This window comes from Dicentrarchus labrax, unplaced genomic scaffold (assembly GCF_905237075.1).
Source record: "Dicentrarchus labrax unplaced genomic scaffold, dlabrax2021, whole genome shotgun sequence".
Taxonomy (NCBI): Eukaryota; Metazoa; Chordata; class Actinopteri; family Moronidae; genus Dicentrarchus; species Dicentrarchus labrax.
Genome location: NW_026136706.1, coordinates 5122035 through 5141673, shown reverse-complemented (window position 1 = coordinate 5141673; position 19639 = coordinate 5122035). Strand labels below are relative to the sequence as shown.

At 38.0% G+C, this 19639-nt stretch overlaps 1 protein-coding gene across 2 annotated transcripts in view; it reads right to left on the bottom strand.

Moving 5' to 3' along the window:
• Positions 1 to 19639, bottom strand: part of LOC127365870 (inactive dipeptidyl peptidase 10-like) — a 97909-nt gene that overhangs the window by 14330 nt on the left and 63940 nt on the right. For both annotated transcript variants that reach the window (XM_051404412.1, XM_051404413.1), the window contains exons 6-9: positions 4992 to 5044; positions 4619 to 4700; positions 1578 to 1698; positions 737 to 891 (exon numbers count right to left, since the gene is read on the bottom strand). In XM_051404412.1, the coding sequence (XP_051260372.1) occupies positions 737 to 891; positions 1578 to 1698; positions 4619 to 4700; positions 4992 to 5044 (411 nt within the window). The remainder of the gene's footprint in view (positions 1 to 736; positions 892 to 1577; positions 1699 to 4618; positions 4701 to 4991; positions 5045 to 19639) is intronic.

The window sequence follows — 19639 nt, the reverse complement described above, 5'->3', positions numbered from 1 at the left end:
CTTCATTAATTAGATGCTGTCCTATGGATGCCCTCCCCCCAATCTGAGCTGACAAATCAGGCTGCCCTCTACCTTATGACCCCCATTCCACCACTTCTCCACAGCTCATCTCCCATCTTAGAGGCATTTGATACGCTAAACATCCGCATCAAAGGACGGGAGGTGTGTTAACTTGCCTTACTAAAGCATATCACATTCCTATCCCTCCCAGTGCCACAGATCCCTACAGCCATCCCTCTTCAAAGAAGCAAGTCACTGTAACATGAATTAAACAAGAAAGGGATTCACTAACCTTCATGGATACGCTAAAGCAGAAAGCCTGCAGTTGTATTATTCATAGAGCTGGTTTGATACAACGAAGCTGCAATGTAGTAGAGTCAGGTTGTAAGGGTTGTTGTACAGTATGAGGTAAGCTAAGGGATGTCAGGAGCAGTCAGACTTCAACTGGATCTAATATTTCTAGTGCTGCTCTGATCAGAGAAGACTGGAGCTGACCAGAAGGTTTTAGATGCTGATGTTGGATTCAGTTTTGGTTGTAAACAATATTTGCAGCTAAGAAGTGCAATATCAGATTTAGTGTGTTATTTTTGACTTAATGTTTGTACCTGCCATCTGTTTTCTTAAAGGGAATTTTAAAAGAACATCAGCATGCCAATATCCTACTCTAATTCAGAGTTTATTTAAAATTCTGGGAATAAAGGCACGTCAACTGGACTTGTAGTACTCTTAGTTCCACCTTTGGATAAGGGTACTCCTTCCCCCTGGGGTACAGCGAGCCTGTGAAGCGGGGCAGGAGCATGTTAGGAACCAGGGAGTCGTTGATGGTGAGGTAGGCCAGTCTGGAGCCGTCAGGTGACCACCAGTGGGCCGTCTGTGTGTGCAGCACCTCCTCTGGAAAACCGAGAGAAAACAAGATCAGCCAGCCTGAGCCGGGAAAGGCACAGGACCTCTGCTTCTTCTATTCTTCTATTTAAATCCATTTCCTGTTCATGCTCCTCTTTTTAAATCCCAGTTTATTCAATTTATGGTGATTTTTTTTGTGGTGAATATAAATTATTTGTGAAAATGTGACGATTCATTGAAAATGAAATGCAGTCAATATGTCTTATTCCTGTCAACATCTTCTCACTCCCACCTTGTCAAATACTGCTGCTTCATCATAATCAGATCATAAATTAAGTCACATACCTAACCTGGGTCAGGAACAGTGGCCTCCTGGGTTAAAGTTCTGTTTGTTTGAGTCATCCATCCACCCAACCACCACTATATGTTGACTTTCTCGCACTGGAGGGATACCTGCAGCGTCATATTTTAAAGCGGAGGGCCACTGACCAAGCAGCAGTATTTGACGATTTGGGACAGAGACCGTGTTGTCAGAGACGTATTTAATTCTTTTATGCCACAGTCCACACAAAGTCTCGAATAACTGTACATTTAGAAAATCCTTACACACACGAGAAAAGACTGCTTTCTTCAGAGAGAAGAATGCCAGATTCTGTAGGTAGCATTTCAATCTGTCCTTCAACTATCTGTCCTCTATTGTGCCAGGTTTAAAGACACAGTAGCTTCTCTCTTACCCTCATACAGCCAGTCTGTGATGCCGTTGAAGATGATCCCCTCCTGACCAGAAGAGGTGAGCCTCCACGAGCTGCTGTGAACATCCGTTTGGTAGTAAATGTTGTTTTCAAATATGTAGATCTGTGAGATAGAGAGAAAATATTAGTTTGGATTTTGAAACATTAATGCCACAAACTAAGATAAGTATTGTAATATAGTCATCCACTACAACTCAGGAGGGCAATACTGATCTTTTTACTTTTATTTGTCTGAAAACTTTAGTTACTTCTTTAAAACTTAAGACATGTGCAAACATATGAAGAACTTTTACAGTATGATATATTGCAAAATATTCAACTACCAAACAGTAACAGTACAAAATTTGAATTTAAATTATTTGTCGATTAATCAGTTGATTAGTTAATTATTTAAAAAATGCGATCAGCTAATTTTTTCATGCATAAATGCCTGAAACTTTTCATGGTTTCCGCTTCTCAAATGTGACAATTTGCTGAATTTTCTTCCAGTAAAATAAATTATTTTGAGGTTTGGGGTGTTGGTCGCACAAAAGACTTTGATTGTGTCACTAATTGTGACACAATTTCTCACTATTTTGAACATTGTTACAAACCAAACAATCAATCAGTGAATTAATAGAGAAAATAATTAGCAGATTACTCATTATAAAATAATCATTAGCTGCAGTCCGAAATCAGCTCCACCTCAACCAACTACAACAGTAAAATCCTTTTATTATTATTATTTATTGACATTATACTTACATACCTTCTACTTAACATAGTATTTTCTACAGTGTGGTATCAGTACACCTACTAAAGTAAGTACAAATTACCAAACACACCTACACATTTATGTACTTGACTGTAAGGAAAAATGTGCAGAGGGACCATGCTGAAGAGATAGAAAGATAATATAATCCTTTTTTTTTATAATGATCTATACTGGATTTGCTTCATTTAGTCTAGAATGCATTTAAATATGTTATACAGGGTCGCTGAGGCTGACGCTGAGCGAGTAGTCCTCTGAATGCAGGGCTGTAGGTCTGACCCCCACCTCCTCCTTTACACATGTCAGTGTCCTTGGGCAACTGAACCACACATTTCCCTCAGTGTTCAGGCCAGCACCTTGTGTGTGTGTGTGTGTGTGTGTGTGTGTGTGTGTGTGTGTGTGTGTGTGTGTGTGTGAGCGTGTGTGAACGAGAGGAAAATGGTGAAGCGCTTCGGATAAAAGCGCTGTATAAATTCACCCATTTATATAGACGTGTTGATTTTTTGCATTCCCGCCACCTTTCATGCATTAGTCTTGAAGTTGCAGCATGCAAGTACTGTGGCGATAGAACATCTGCTGAACAGATTGAGAACCTTCAGTACCTGAACTGATCTCACACAGAACACGCTCATTAATAAAAAAAATATTTTGCTATTGTTCTCATCTCTTGTGGCAACACAGACAAATATGCAGGAAGAGCTTATGAGTAATGAAAACGACTGTCATTAGCGGTGTGACACACTGCTGCAGGGCTTCCTGGTGAACGGTTTCCACTGAGGGCAGGTACGAATACTGAGGAAACGAGATAAATATGCTATCACATGGTTAATTACTTTCCTTGTCTGCACTGGAGAAAATAATGGACTGATTATTCTGTGCACAATACCCTGCACGATGGAGGCATTACTCACACAGAGAGCTTTGGCCGCCCAACAAGATGTCTTCCAGCAACAGCTTGATTAGTGTAACTGTTGCTGGCTTCTCTTCAAAATAATTGTTTAGTTTAAAAGGGGTTTGTCTTTCCTCTCAAGTCAAAAACAGCCTTTGATCAGCCTTTACCTCAGAGAATAGAATAGGTTCTATGAATACAATGAATTATACATAAAGCAATGTTACATAAGACATTAAATTAAACATGGGTTTTCCCCTCTCTGCATGCAGCAAGGTGTCTTCAGTTTAAATAAGATAAAATGAATACAAATGCAGTTGGTTAGAGCTGCAACTACAACTCCCTTTGACTAATCTGCTGATTATTTTCTCAATTAATTGTTTGATTTATAAAATAGCAAATAATAATGTAAAATAAAGATTAAAATGTCCGAGAACCAAAGTTAGGACATATTTGAATTGCTTGTTGGTCTAACCTGTTCAGTGCAAGATTCAGTTACAGTGATATAAAAAGAGAAATTAGCTATATTTGCTTACTTGTATTTCAGATTTGATTTTGTAGGTATAAGCCGCTTCACATACACGTGTATTTTGGATTTGAACTTGTTTACTCCAACTGCTGCACAACAATTTCCCTCATTCAATCTTATCTTATTTTTGTTTGAGAAATTAAATAAAAATTTTAGGGAGGTTTTAATACAGTTCTCTGTCAGTATTATGTTTTTTTGGCCATTGATCTATTACTGCTGATCTAAAACTGCAAACTTTTCTCAAACTTTTCTTTTCTGCACCCCTTAAAATTAAGGAGGCCTCGCGAGCTACCGTGAAGCTTTGGCGAACCCCATGTTGGGAATCATTGAACTGAGTAATGACTCAACTAATCAGTTTAGTTCTCCAGTTGTGCCTTGAAATTTATGATTTATGACCAGCTACGTGTTTACATTTTGTATTAGTAGAACATTTTTACCTGTGCAATTTGTGCATTTTAACACGTTGACTATAGACTATGCATGCTTATTGACAGGACAGCATGACTTCTCACATGAATAAGAAATGATGCATACTGTACATATATTATGTTTTTGGATGTATTATGTTTTGTGTTGTGGAAAAACAAAAGAATTATGGGTCATAATGAATCATGCTTACATCTGTTGAGGACGACACATATTGCAATTTGGATCTCCTTGGTGGAATCGCCCACTATAGCACATAGCACACTGAATATAATTGAACTCAGTGTTGTTGTTGACTTGTTGGGTAATTAAGGTAAACATAATCCAACATTAAATAAACTCTAGGAAAAAATTACCCACTAATGTGTTCTTAAGAGAATAATTGAAGCTAAATCCCAGCGTGTTATTTGGCCCTGTAAACTACTCACCAGCTGCTGACCACGAACGCCCCACGAGGCAAACTGGAGGACTGAATCTGACACCTCTGGAGGATTCAGCTCCCGAACCTCTCTGGTGCGAGGACAAATAAAAACGTGTTACACATAAATCATTACACACAGGACCAGGAAGCACTTACATTTGTTTTTAGATCTCAGAACAGACACAATCACTGCACATTCACAACCAGTTCAAATCATTTTGAGGTGAATAATTTTATCTGAGGGTTTATTTAATTCTCTCATAAAAATGAATTGGACAATTTGTCCTTGATTTAGGTTTAACAAAGAGAAGATCTATGGCCATAAAATGTAAAATAAGTCATTTAATTATGGTCTATGTTGATTAGGTTTAATTACACACCTTGTATACAGGTTGTAGATCAGGTACGATGCTAAGAAAGAGTGCTGGTAGACCTAAAAAACAATCAAAAGAAAAACAATTTCATGTTGTGATAGGCAATTATGATAGTTAGGACCTCAACAGACAAGAAACTAGGAAAATAATTCAGATAATCCTGATTAATACAGTCGATTAATCAAAGATTAATCATCAGAACTGATATTATCAACACAATGTTAGTCACAATAACAACGCAAAGCATTCTCAGAACATTTTGTGATCAGTCTTGTGATGTTATTGGTGTAGAGTTTTTTCAACCAGCTTTATGTACCTCTACTTTTATTTATTTCCAGATTTTCCCATTTTGTTTCTGTTACTAACTTACTGAATGCATAGGGATAAAACTGATGTTGTGAAAGAGTGAAGAAGCATAACAAGTTTGAATTTCTGTAAGCACATACCACATGTTTTTTATGTATTTTATGAAGTTTTTTTTTCTTCATAAAATACATCCATTACAAGACAATACAGTACAAACATACAATGAATTATAAGGAGGCCAAGTAGTGCCTGAAGCAAAGTGGATAAATTAATAATTTACCACTACTTATTTGCAAATTATGTGCATTTCAGTATGACATGTTAATATAAATTTCATTCTGCAGTGCCACATGTTTGCACAACTCACCAGTTTTGACCTTCCACTAATTTTACCTGCATGTGCAATGGAATGACCAGAGAATATCCACTCACAAATCCTTTTATTTTAAAGATTTATTGAGATAATGGTTCAACACCTGAGCATCTCCACATGCTAATCAGTTGGGTCATTAGCATAACAATGTAACAGTGAGCTCACCCCAGAGTGATATGATAAATACTGTGGAGCCGCTCTGTTCCCCTCAGCTAAAGATCAATTGTGCACAAAATGGAGTCTGCTAGGCGGATCTACTCGCCACCCAGCCTTCACTCCTAATTTGGACTTCTCTTTTCACTGTATCTCCAGAAAGGAAAAGTGGAATTGTATTGTAACTTGACTGCTCTTCTTCTCCTTCAAAAAAGACATCAGCATCATTCAGCAGACACCCCTCATTCTGTAGCTGACAGCTCTGTGATGACTCCCTGAAAAGGCTGTCAGTGATGGGTGACACATGAGAGGGGCGGATGTTTGGAGACGTGGAGGGAGTAACAGACTGTTTCAGACAGTGGTGGTGTGTTTGATTGTGGTGTGTGGTGGTGTTCTCGGCAGACTGAGGTTACATGGCACTTGTAAATAATTCCTATCATTTGTTTTATACAAATGTGAATATCATATAGGTGGTGTTTGCAGCCGAGGAACGACTGCAGCATAAAAGCATTTAAATTTAAATACAACAACCTTAATTGCACTTAATTGGTGCTTTTCTCACATCTGAGAGTAGTACTCTCTGGGCGACTGTGGCTCAGAGGCAGTGCGGGTCGTTCCTTAATCGGAAGGTTTTGGGCTCGATCCCCAGCTCCTGGTGCCACATGTCGAAGTATCCTTGAGCAAGATACTGAACCCCAAATTGCTCCCGAGGCCGTCCATCACTGAGTGAATGTGTGTGAAAGGGTGAATGTCTCATGTAGTGTAAAAGCGCTTTGAGTGGTCAGAAGACTAGAAAGGCGCTATACAAGTACAGGTCCATTTACCATTACTCATTTACTGTTAGAACAAATGCTGAGAATCTGCATTACAAACACAAGCTTGGAGGCGTTATAAGGTTGAGAGGGTGGACATGAACAAAACATTAAAATATATGACTGGGAAAAGAACAAGGTGCATGAATATACGCTCTAAATGACAGTTTGTACGGACCACGGAGGGCCGCAGTGACATTTGGAAGGTCAGTAAATGCAGTTAAAGCTGTAACTTATTTGAATTTTACAATTTGTAGTAAAAACAATCTATCTGAATTAAATCGGTTAGGTAGCTCGCAGAGTCTCAGAGAAGAGCCGACGATCACACCACATCTCAATGACACGTAGTGCTGACCTGCAAGCTGTTTGGTTGATCTAACATCCTGTTGGGATGTTTTCTCTATTTTCCTTGTACTGCCACCAGTGATCCTCTAGCACAGCATTAACACTGTTGCCCATCTTGTCGTTGTGCCGTCCGATTATGCTACTAAATCAAATTTTTTTCACATTTGTTTTACAGATGTAGTGGATTTATTTACACAGTCGCTGTGGTGGAACTGATTGTCACAATGACACCCACATATACGTTCACTCACATGTAGCCCAGAAAAGCATAATTCCAGCCTGAGGGATGCAGTATGTTGGAAATGAACTAGTTTGTATAATGAGTTTATACCTGTTCCTCTGACTTTATCACACTCCCACCTCAGTCCCTCTCCAAGAGATCTGTGTCATTTGCTTGTCTTTGTATTCTTGGTGCAATTAATTATACATATGGGCATGAATCAGTTAGACAGTCTCTCCTCAAAGGCATTTATGGTGCTGCACTCCTCAAATCCTGTCTTCTTTCTTATTAAACATGCAACCTACTGCGTGAAGGGGCTGTGAATGTCAGATTGTCAGCTTTGGAACGTTACAGAAACACAACTACCCCAAAAACATGGAGAGGTGTTTCGGGGACATTGTTTGATGATCTGACTAGCTTATCCTTTAAAGCATGCGGATACCTTAAGCACAGGTCTTATCAAAATTAATGATGGATGACTGCACTCAACTTTAGATTTTCCATGTCCAGGACTATGCTATTATGTTACTGGCTCACCAAAATAACTTATTGGAGCTTAATAACTTAATATTAATGGTTCCACCTGTGTTATTGTGGTTATACATGTTAAAATGTCTGCTGTGAAATCAGGCCTATTGCAAGTTCTGTCCACACCAAACCATCTGAAAAGTATCTGGGGAAACATTTTGGATTCAATACCATGGAAAAATTTGGGATAAAGCTGTTTGCTGCCTTTAAATGTTTGATATGTCAGAACTTATTTGGAAAGTGTTTTCATCTCTCATTTAGTGCATTAACTCTTTTTTGAAAAAGAGGCAAAAACCACCTCAAGCTTGTGGAAAACTGTTTTCGCCAAATGGAGAAAGTTATTTTGAATTTTTTCGTTTCCATCAGCCTTTTCTAATACTCTGCTTAAAAATGTGCATAAAAATACATTGATTGAAACAGCTATTGAAGCAGCAGAGGCCCCATGAATAAAGGCCTAATTCTAATCTTCAATGGAGTTCAGAATTAGGTAACATGGGTTGCATTTGAATTCCCTTTGAACAAACTATATCGATTCTGGTTGGTTTGACAAGAAGATAATAAGCACACAATGTGATATTAGGTACCTAAAAATGATTTAACAAATTCTCCAGTGATAACAATAAACTAAAAGCACAACTTCTAAACCTTTAAAATAGGTTTCATGCTTATTGCAATATTTGTCAACACTAGATTTTATTTAATGCATTTATCACAGAGTGCTTTACAGACTAATAAATGACAGAAATACTGGGACATTTTTAATTGATGATTTTAAAGTAAGAAGTCTGGAAATGAATTTGGCTCATTAAATCAGTTTTTCTTTAATCTCGGAGATCAACTCTCCTGAATGCTTTTGCAGCTGATGATCAGGTTAATTAGAGCTCTTTCTTTTTTCACACTACAACTTCATTAACATGCATTTCCAAATGAATAAAAAAATTGACACTGTGTGACGGCTGCAATAATCAACACCTCTATAATTTGGTATCAGTGCAAGTTCTGAAAAATGCACTTTCTAATCTGCACAGAAGGCTGCTGACCATAAAAAAAAAAAAACCTTGAATAAGATCTATAGAAACCTTTGACGCAGCAGTATAGTCCAGCCAAGAGGTATCATGATTATGATAAATTCATAAGACAACTGGAGACAGTGGTGCAGCAGCAGGCCATTACTCTCCATAGATTTAGGCTGTCACTTTGATGATGAACACATCTGCTCTGTCCATCTCAGGAGGAGATAGCACCTCTAAAACTCTGCTTTCTCAATCCCATCAAGCACATAGAGCTCATTATCAAGCTTGCTTAGTACACCCACACTGAGATCTTCCTGCGGCCATCGAATAGTAGAATGGAACAGCAAAGAAGCATGTAGTGTGATTTGCAACAAGCAGTTTTACTGATGTTGGACACAGGGACAGTAACGGGTGTTCAGTGTGATAAATAAAAAGTGCTGCATTTCCTGTTGTAACGACTTGAATAAAACATAAAAGTCTTGTTTCTTCAGCACAACAAAGTCACAGCTGCCAGTCTCTAACAGAATCCAAAGGGAACTGTGAAAGAAAGGGGTCGTGGAGTGCAGGTACACTATGGGATCAATACTGAACTCTATTTTAATCCCAGATGACAGCACTTATATAGCGCCTTTCTACCTGCTGGGTCGGGCAATTTACTTTTTACACAACCCTGTCTCCTACAAGTTACCATTGTATGTTACTAAATTGTTCTCTAAATGACGTGGTGCTGACAATGTAATACTTGTCTGGATTGAAACACTACATTTATATAAAATGTAGTGGAGTTATGAGGAGATGGTTGAGGTGGATGGTTGGGCAACCACAGTCCAGGGTTTGCATCCAGACTCATGCAAGGATGAAAGTTTGTGATTTTGGTTAAGATAACAAAAGCACTTTGTTTAAGGTTAGGGAAAGATCATTATCATTGGTAAAATGTTAATAAAAATCTTAAGTCACTGCTTACTTTTGAATAATGTTGTAGTCACTACAACTTAGTAGTGTATTGAATGGTTGCCTTTTTTGCAGAAAACAAATGAAATACAGTGAACTTTTTGCAACTTGCCAGGTACTCTAATTAACAACATTTCCTCATTATTTTAATAGAAAATGTAATTTGGTTGGCATTGTTTCCCTCAAAATGTGTTTGCTTTTGCAAATTAGTTGTATACAAACATAATTTTTAAGTGACAGGTCAGTTCTAAAATGTGAACATCTTACAGCCACTGACAGATAAATGTTCAAATTCACCAGCAAACAGTAAACCATTATTTTCTGAAATCTACCAGCCACTTTCATATTTTACCAGCCGTTGGAGGGTAGTAGCTGGTGTTAATTTCCCACACTGCTTTCTACCTTTACGGACAAAGCGCTTTATAATTGGCCTCTCATTCACACCCACTGACTCTTTTTCTTTTATTCCTTGTATTATGCACTTGTTTTTTTTCCAGTACAGCTGTATGCAGTCAAATGGAAATGAGGGAAATTCATCAGGATGAATTAAGGATTACTTATGAGTTGTATCCAGAATGATGAAAATCAGCATGGACATTTTCCATCTTAATATTGATTTCAAACTGTGATAATCCCCTTTGTAAGGACATTCATGCATTCATATGCATTCATTTAAGGATTAAAGAGTGAAGAATAAAGAGGATTATCACAGAATGTATTTTGTGTATATATTAATATTACCATAAATTAATGCTTTAATATATGTATATAATATGTTAAACTGTTTTCTGCATTTTCTACAGAATGCAGTCAGACTGGAGCCAGAAAGCTGTAATTACATTCAAATACATTGATTAATTAGGTCTATAGTATACCATATGTCACCACCACAGATGCAGAGGGATCGTGCAGAATAAAAGTACTTTCAGTACGTCAGTCATCAAGGTGCCGCTGGCTGAGTTTACAGGAATGCTGTCTACCTGATTATTCAAGTAACCCAGATTTTTGTTTCTGCAACCTTGTCCCTAGATATTATGATTTTATACCACTAATTTGTTTTCGCAAATATGTTTTGTGTGAGACATCATTGCTGCTGGGGTTATATTCAGTGAGAAGAGAAAAGTCTGGGTGCATGCTGTGTGTACAAAGTTCAGGACTTTGACACCACAGACCCAGGGTCCTGAGTCCTGTCTGTGGTTAGGTTAACACTTTGGTCATAGTTTTGTTTTAGATTTTAACCAAGACCATAATCTATTCCTCACCTTATGGGAAACTTTGGTGATTTTCCACCAGCTTTGTATTATTACAATGTGGGTAGAGTATGCAAAGAAACAACTTTCCTCCAAGTCGCCTGCACCCAGAGCTCCCTGTCATCTGGACGACTTTTATCAGCTCTGCGGCTGCTGTTCGAACTGCAGATTTTCCTTCCACACTTTTTTGTATGCTCGCCTCCACGGACAGTCGGGTGAAGAGCAATTCCTCACCGCTCCGAAATCATAACAGCCTGTCTAAAACCAACTGACTAGAACAACCACAGGAAGACTGCTACAGAGGAAAATGTTCCTGTAAGTATGGAAGAAAATGATTTGAAGAGTGCAATGCTGGAATCAGACATTCGGAAAGGAATTATGGTATATGGAGGAGGAAGAGGCCGCCACAGCCGAGAGTCAAACACTGCCAGTCTGTGCAACATTACACCAAAGCTTTGGGCCATGGACAGGAGAAGGGTTGAGACTTCAAGATCCAGAAAAGAAACTGTAAAAAAAAGAACCAAAGCCAGCAGGGTGAAACTGACATCTGAGCACATAGAGTAAGTGCTATAGCTATGGTGTTTTGTTTTTCTTGTAGGTTTTCTACTTTTTGAGCAAAAGGGAAACCACAAAAAAAAAGTTCTGGTTTCTCTGGGCATGTTGCACCAATTTCAAAAATACTACTGTCTATCTTTTACTTTCTTTCAGCCTATAGTTTTATAAATAAGGCCATATTCATATCCCTTCATCCAAGTGCTGTGAGTGGCTAAACTTAACCAGTTTGAAGTGAAAAATAGTTGTATGTATGAACGCATGAATATGGTGTAAATCTGCATATATGAAGTGCACAAATCAAACATTTGCAAAACCTCCGGTTCCAGAAGTATTTATACCACTGTAGATTTGAAAGATTCCTTTGTATGACATCCTCAATATCAATATCATACAGCAGTTTTCAGATTAATTAAACAACAGGAAATGTTGTTAATATAAAAAAAAGAAACATGTATAGAGCCAAAAGTATTTGATCTTACGCTACTGTTGCAAAAAGCCAATAATAAGACAGACTGTACAAAAATCATAGTCCATAATAGAGTGAGAGAGGGAGTAACACAGTATTCGTAGAATTTCTCTTAGAGTTTCTCTGTAATCTTAACAACCCACTTTAAGCTTGGTTTTAAAGAGCCTTCCTTACAGATGGTAGCTAACAAATGCCCTCTGTATGCTGCAATGTTAATGAGTTTTCCAGGATTGTGTGCAAAACCTGTTTCTATCTTTAGATTCAGACCTTAGAGGCCACAGTCCCTTATCTCTGCTGCATGGTTGGATCACATATCTCAACTGCGATAAGAGTCATACAAAAGGACACAATGACTTACTGATACACTCGATATAAGATTTGAGAATGGGGATTATTTTGTTTATGTTAAAATACAGCTGCAATGCTGCAGTAAGCAATCTAAATATTTATCTTACTGCAAGGTTTTCTTTGTAGCCTTTTTTTGCATTTCAAGTTCAATTGTCACATACAGGTATCAGTGAAATAGGAGGATTTACTGGCACAAGTGGTATATTATGCATAACTATGTTTTCAGTATATAACAGTTACCATGGACGTAATGTGAGTAAATAAGCAAGTAAAAACTATTCTCAATAATTGTCCACATTTAGGATTCCTAGTGTCCTGAGGGTAGCTAGCCTAGTGTATCCGGTACCTTCTTCCTGATCAAAGCAGGGATAAAAGGCAGTTATCTGGGTGTTTGGGATCCTTAATGGTTCTAATAGCCTTATTCTTGCATTGCCTGGTGTAAATGTCTTTTAGGCAGGGTAGAGCACCGCCTATTACGTTTAACTATTGACATTCAGTCAAACAAATCCCTCTTTGCAGGGCCTTGTGGTCCTGTTCGGTGCCGTTTGTGTACCAGGTGATGTTCCTTGTCAGGACACTCTGAGGTGAACCAGTCTCTGCTTTTTCTTTCTCACCACAGAGTCAGTATAGTAGTCTCCTCCCATGTCAGCCCCTCTGTGATGTGGACACAAAGCTGTCCATCCTCTCTCACTCAGGACCCATTGATATTAAGGGAGGGATGTAGTTCCTCCCCTTCTTCTTCTTCTTTAGTCTTACTGACATTCAGGAGAAGGTTGTTGTCCTGACACCAGTGGGTCAGGCCCTGTACTTTCTTCAGAAAGGCCTTTTCATTGTGTCATTATCAATGATCAGGCCAACCACAGCTGTATCATCTACAAACTTGACAATGATGCACGAGTTGAAAGTGGCTACACAGTTGTGTGTGTACACTTGAGTACAGCAGGGGGCTCAGAATGCAGCCCTGGAGCACCCCAGTGCTTCCGGTCTGCGGCGTCACTCAACAGTCTGTCTTTGCATCACTACATCACTCAGAACAAAGTCAATAAGTTCAAATTTATGCACAATTCTGAGTTATTCTAAACCTAATAATTATCTTGCATATAACTAATTGCTTCGTGAGTATCTGGAATATCCCAAACCAATTAGTTTTTTTAAGCCAGTAAGTTCCAAAGTAAATTCAGTGTTTCTGAAGTCAGATGTGTGATGTATGAAGCTAGTACTCCAAATACTGTCTTTATAAATACAGCTCAACTCTCTCACATTACCTTTTGTGGCCACTTGGAGAGCTATTTACATATATTAATAAAAAGCACTAATTATGTTTGAGGAAGAAAAACTGCAACAAATGTAAAATGTTTCTCCACTCCAGCACACTCCAGGCGCAATATATACACTCATTATCTGCCATTAAGTTGCCATGAGACCAATAGGTATATCTAAATTCAGGCCTCAGAGAGGCATAACTGAAATATCTCAACATATCTGTTGGATGGATTGCCATGAAATGGTATACAGATATCTGTGGTCACTTAGAGGATGGATTGAATAAACATTATATTCCATTTCTGCCAATAGATCCTTCTAAATGTTACACACTGGACCTTTAAAGCTACTGCTTTACTATAATCAGTAAAATACTAGTTTGTATTGTACATTTATATATATTTTTTTAACTAGCTCCCATAAAAAATCCCCTCCAAAATGCTGCATATTATTCATTGCAGTCAGTTGCTTTATATCTGCCTGCAGCATACAAAGAAGAAAACTACTGAACGTGAATCTGCTCACAACAATGGAAAAAGCTGAAATAGGGTAAATGTAAAGTGCTGTGGATCAGCAGTTGAGCATCATTCTATACAGAGCTGATTGTTCTGATAATCGGGTCTGAGCTCATTCCCTCAACACACACAAACAATCCTCCATCCCATCGTCAAACACTGTAAACACCTGGAGAGGCTGCATGGGCGACCACACAAAGCTCAGTGTTTGTTTTGTGATATTGCCATTTTAGAATAAGACATGCTGGGACTGCTAGGGGTTCAGAGTGCTGATCCTCAGCTAGGCCACCATTGAGATATGATTTGGTCATTTATTTTTTGGCAACCGCCAAAGAATTTGCAATATAAAATATGCATTTCTGTTTTTTTAATAATATCATCCTCCTCAGCATCAGGCATAACAACCTATGTTATGAATGTGTGTAAAAGTCTTCAGAATCCTCAATGATTTGTGCAGCTTACTAAAAATCAGGATGCAGAAATTTAGTCAGAAATTGACAGTTCACTTAACTCCTCCGAACTGGCAGACCTTTCTAGTTCTGGATTTCACACGAATGAGGCCCAAGTAGGAGAAATACTCCTTATCCTTAGAAATAGTTTGGACGGTTGCCCTTTTCAAACCAAAAAACACAAGAACAAAAGTAAAAGGAGTGGATTAAACCAGTGTTTCTCAAATCTTTGACACAATGTACCACCACAAAAAATATTCTGCTCTCCAAATATCACCATTAGGACTGATGTTAAAATACAGTGGCGTAGGCCTACCCTGTATGTGGACAATTCATGCAAGAGGCAGGTTTCGTATCGTATATTGACCGTTACTTGGAGAAAAAAAGTGCTGTTCCGGTGCACTCACTACTACTACACCGATGATGACGATGACCCTGCAAATGTTCTGAAAGTGAATCTAGGATGGCTAAATTAAGTGTCTGTTGTCTAGTGGGCACTTGGCCTTAGCTGCTGGGAGCCAAGAGTGGCAGCCAACCCCGTCCAAGACACTCAGATGCAGTGATGCAGTTATTTTTATTCTGTTGCCAGCTTGTCTCATAAGCCAGCCGAACCTCACCCATGAGACTTGGCTGGCTTGAGGGGCTAGTTTGAGAGTCCAGTGCTAGCAGCCTGGAAGTGCAGCTGTGTATCACAGCAGAGAGGGTGAAAGTTTCTTCAAGGATAAGCTGAAAAGAAACAACCAATGCTGGAAGTAGTTGCACAGTTGCTATGGTTATCAAGTTAGCAGAAAGGTGTTAGACATTAATGACGCATTTTAATCAAGCATCACTGTTTCAAACAAAAACAGATGTTTTATGATTACATTCATAGAGGTAGTATAAATTAGTGATATTAGTGAAAGACCATTAATACACCAGCACAGACATACTTTAGATATTGTCCTATATATATTGACTGTATAAAGCCCCTGGTGTAATTATGTAATGTATTTTACAGTTTGTAACCAAATTGGTTTCATTTTTAATAGTATTATTAATATTATTATTTTTACATCTGGCATTCATTAAAGAAATAGTGTCAGGGAAAACAGTTTGCTCATATTAGCTTTTCGTGCCAAAGGGGGTTTTAACAGTTTGACCTCTCTGTGTCAAGCATTTTATGCAGTTAACTGTAATTGCTCATGCATTAGCACAATGTCAAACCCTGAGTCAGTCTGGTGTGCAGATTGCATCTGGTCTTAATCTGGAGGTGACAACTGGATTGTAATGTCTCTGTGTGTTTTGGCATTGAATATTTAATCAGACCTATTAACATCTAAAACTAATCACTACTGAGAGCACTGATTTATAGAAAGATACCTTTCTAGATGCCTGTCACTTCATAATATGTTGCATTTGAATCTCTGCTATACTATCTTGTCTTTGATTGATGTTCAATTCCAGCTTTAAATACAACAGTGCCACACTTTTATTCATCCCTGAGTGTTTGCAGATATTCCTTTAAGGCCCCAACAACCTTTACCAACAAGGTAGAGTAGCATGCATTTTTTATCACAACAAAGTTGAGATCTGACACATCAGAGGTTTATACAGTCTAAATAGGATCCACATGAAAGCATCTAAAACATACAAACTTCTCAGTAATCCATTTATTATTTCTGTGTGTATTGCTGTGCTTTAACTGTGTGGACTGAATGACTTCCTGCGTACACAAACACTTACTGTACACCGTTTTTTTTTCTACATAAGGGTGCTACTATAATAATTTGTGATCGTGAGGTCAGACTGCAGCATTTTATTAACAAATAAAGCAAGTTATTAATTAAGTTAACAACATATTTACAGTTACATAATTACTTTATGCCTTCTCATTCCTGATGAAAATCAAGAAAAAAAGACAAAATGACAAAAAAAAACGTTTTGTTTAATTACATTTTAGTGTTTCTGTGTTGATCCAAAGTGCCATCTGTCATTGTACTAACTTCTATTGACTGAACTCTCTCACTGTGAAACATCCAATGCTCTCCGAGGAACTCTCAGGGATCTGCGCTTTATGACCTCGATTATAAGGAAATTTTTTTCACTGATTAGCGTTTTGCATTGATGTTCAAAACAAATTCTCGTACACATGTGAAAAAACCCTTTTCAAGCCTTCTGAAATGAAATATAACAGCACACTGGCTCACTGGCTTTGTTTCTCATTCTTCTGTAGTGTGCTTCATTGAAAGCAACAAGCGGAACATATGTGCGTGTTTTAATTTAGGATGCTTCTTGATGAAATTAAAGCAAGCCAAAGAAGACATTGCTTTGAATAGCTTTCCATAAAATGCAATAAGTGCACCGCACTGTATGGTGCCTTGATAGCTACAATAGCTGCCAAATTAGCTTGTTGTCGAGTGTGTGTGCACACAGTTAGTAAATGGCCAGTTTGACACAAAATAGGCTTTGTCACATTCAACATATAGGTCAAGAGGTTTTTGTGTTGCACATCTCGATGAAGAGTTCTTCTCACCACAGTGAGGGGAAACACTGACTAGAATTGCATGCACACACGACAGCAGAAATCAGGTCAACATCAGAGGACGCCATGTGATGCAAAAACATATTTTTTGATAAGCTTGCATGTTTTCATCTTTTTACATCATAAACAAACATCTGTTCTCATTCAGGCTTTCAGTGGAGCACACTACAGCAGAATCAGAAACAAAGCCAGTGAGCTGGTACATTTAATTTCAGCAGGTGTGTGCTTGAAAAGAGAGTTCACATGTGCATAAAACTGCTTGAAATCACCAGAAAAAGAGAAAATGCTCCACATCAATGTGTACATTTCTTAATAAGCCAAAACACTTCCTTACAATTGAGGTCATTAAATGCAGATCCCCGAGAATGTCTTAGTCCTTGGAGGGCATTGGATGTTTCTCAATGAGAGAGTTCAGGCAATAGAAGTTAGCACAATGAGAGAAGGCACTTGGCATGAACACAGTAACACCTGTTCAATCCAACAACATTCTCAACATTTTCATCAAGTGCGAGAAGACACAAAGTTCTCTTTTCTAGAACTTGTTAAAGTTGATGTCGGCAAACTAAATACAGTCATAACTGTGAATTTGTCATTATACTAACTTTCTTCATTTGTTTATAAGAGCTCCAGTCTGATCTCCCAATCACAAATCATTATAGTAGCAGCCTTTAGTAGTTGGATGGTTAAAGTATTAGAACCACCTGCTAACACTAAATCTCTAATGTGACAGATCCAAATCCAGTAACTTTTTAATATTTTATGTTAAAAAATACGACTGCTTTATTGGTAGAGAACTAGTATTGTATGCAACCTCAAAGGAATACCTGCAAATGCTGCTCAGAGCTGAATAAAAGTATGGTACTTCTAACCACATTCTTTAGGTAATATTTGTATTTACAGTTAATATTCTCCTGAAAATACTCTGGAATTGAACATCAGTCAAAGACGGGGCAGCAATTAAGTTTCCGGCATTTAGGTATCTACAGTGCAATCAGTAGTGATTAGTTTTCGATGTAGTGGTTTTTAATTCATCTGATTAAATATTCAATCCCACAACACACACTGATATTGTAATCCACTTGTCACCTCCAGATTAAAACGGTTACAGGCTAACACCAGATTGACTCAGGGGAACATCGTGCTAATGCAATTGGCAATTGGCAATTACACTTAACTGTTTGACACACAGAGTTCAAACCCTTTGGCACGAAAGGCTAATTAGATCAAACTGCTTTTTGCCCTTCAAGCATTTCTTCAATGGTTGTAATTTGGCAGAAGTAAATAGGATAATGATACTATTACAAATGAAAAGTAAAAAAATAGTAGTATGAAAATAACTGAACTCAACTCAACTTTACCATCACTTGCATGTGATTTCACACCAATTACAAGGGCTTTCATACAGTATATCACCACCTAAAATACGCCTGTGCTGGTGGATTTGTGTTCTTTCGCATGTATCACTAATTTATGCCACCTTTATAAATGCAAACACAACACAGACAGTAAGTGTAAGTTGTGTACAAAAAACATGATTTTTTCATTTCAAACCATAATGCTTGGTTTAAATAAGCTCCTACTATCTGAATGAGTTGTAAAACAAACAAAAAACTGCAATTAAACCAAACAATCACAGTCAAAACACCTTTGTTCACTCTGCTAACTTGCTAATTGACTTCCAGCATTGATTGTTTCTTTCAGCTTATCCCAGAGGAAACAGCCGCAATTTTCAGGAGCACTTTGGGGTTCAGAGTGTAGCCCAAGGACACTTCCACATGCAGACAGCAGGAGGTGGGGATCAAACTGCCTACCCTGTTATCAGTGGACGACCCGCTCTACCTCCCGAGCCACAGCAGCCCTTATTTATCTTTGATATTTTATACTCAGATACAACATAAAAGCTTAAAACAATTTAGTCCAGTTAATAGAGTTTAAGACACATCGATGCTTTATGAGTAGAAACGATAAAGAAAACAAATGTTTACAGGACCAACAAAGCATCAAGGTCAGTGTAGCAAAGATCCCGCAGTTGATCAACAGCTGCCATGCTGGAGAGCAAAAATCATGCTAATCTTGTTTCTGCTTTCCACTGTGCCGACACACATTTTATGAATAGAGTAAGTACCAAAGCATGATGTTACATTCATTGTATTCCTTTCAACAGATGAACATCACCAGTTAGAAGGTGTCTGATAGTACAGTGTGCAACATAATAATTAGTCTGAATGTATGCTACTGATGAAAATACTAATTAAACTAAACAGAATCATGTTTATTTACACACAAGAAGTTCTGTAATGTATCATCACTGATCCTTGTTCGAGCGCAATTATGCTGAACAGCACAGGTGGCTGGTGTTGTCACGTAAATGATGACTTTCAAATGATTTTCAAAATGTTTCCTATTGTCTTTAAATACCACAACAAGACTAAAATCAACTATTCATTGATACTACTGACTAACTACTGTGTGTGTGTCTCTCTCTGCGTGTGTGTGTGTGTGTGTGTATCAAAGCTGATATATCTTCTTCTGTGCTCCATCGTTGTACAAAAAACTATTAAAAACACATCAGTGAGCCACGCTGTT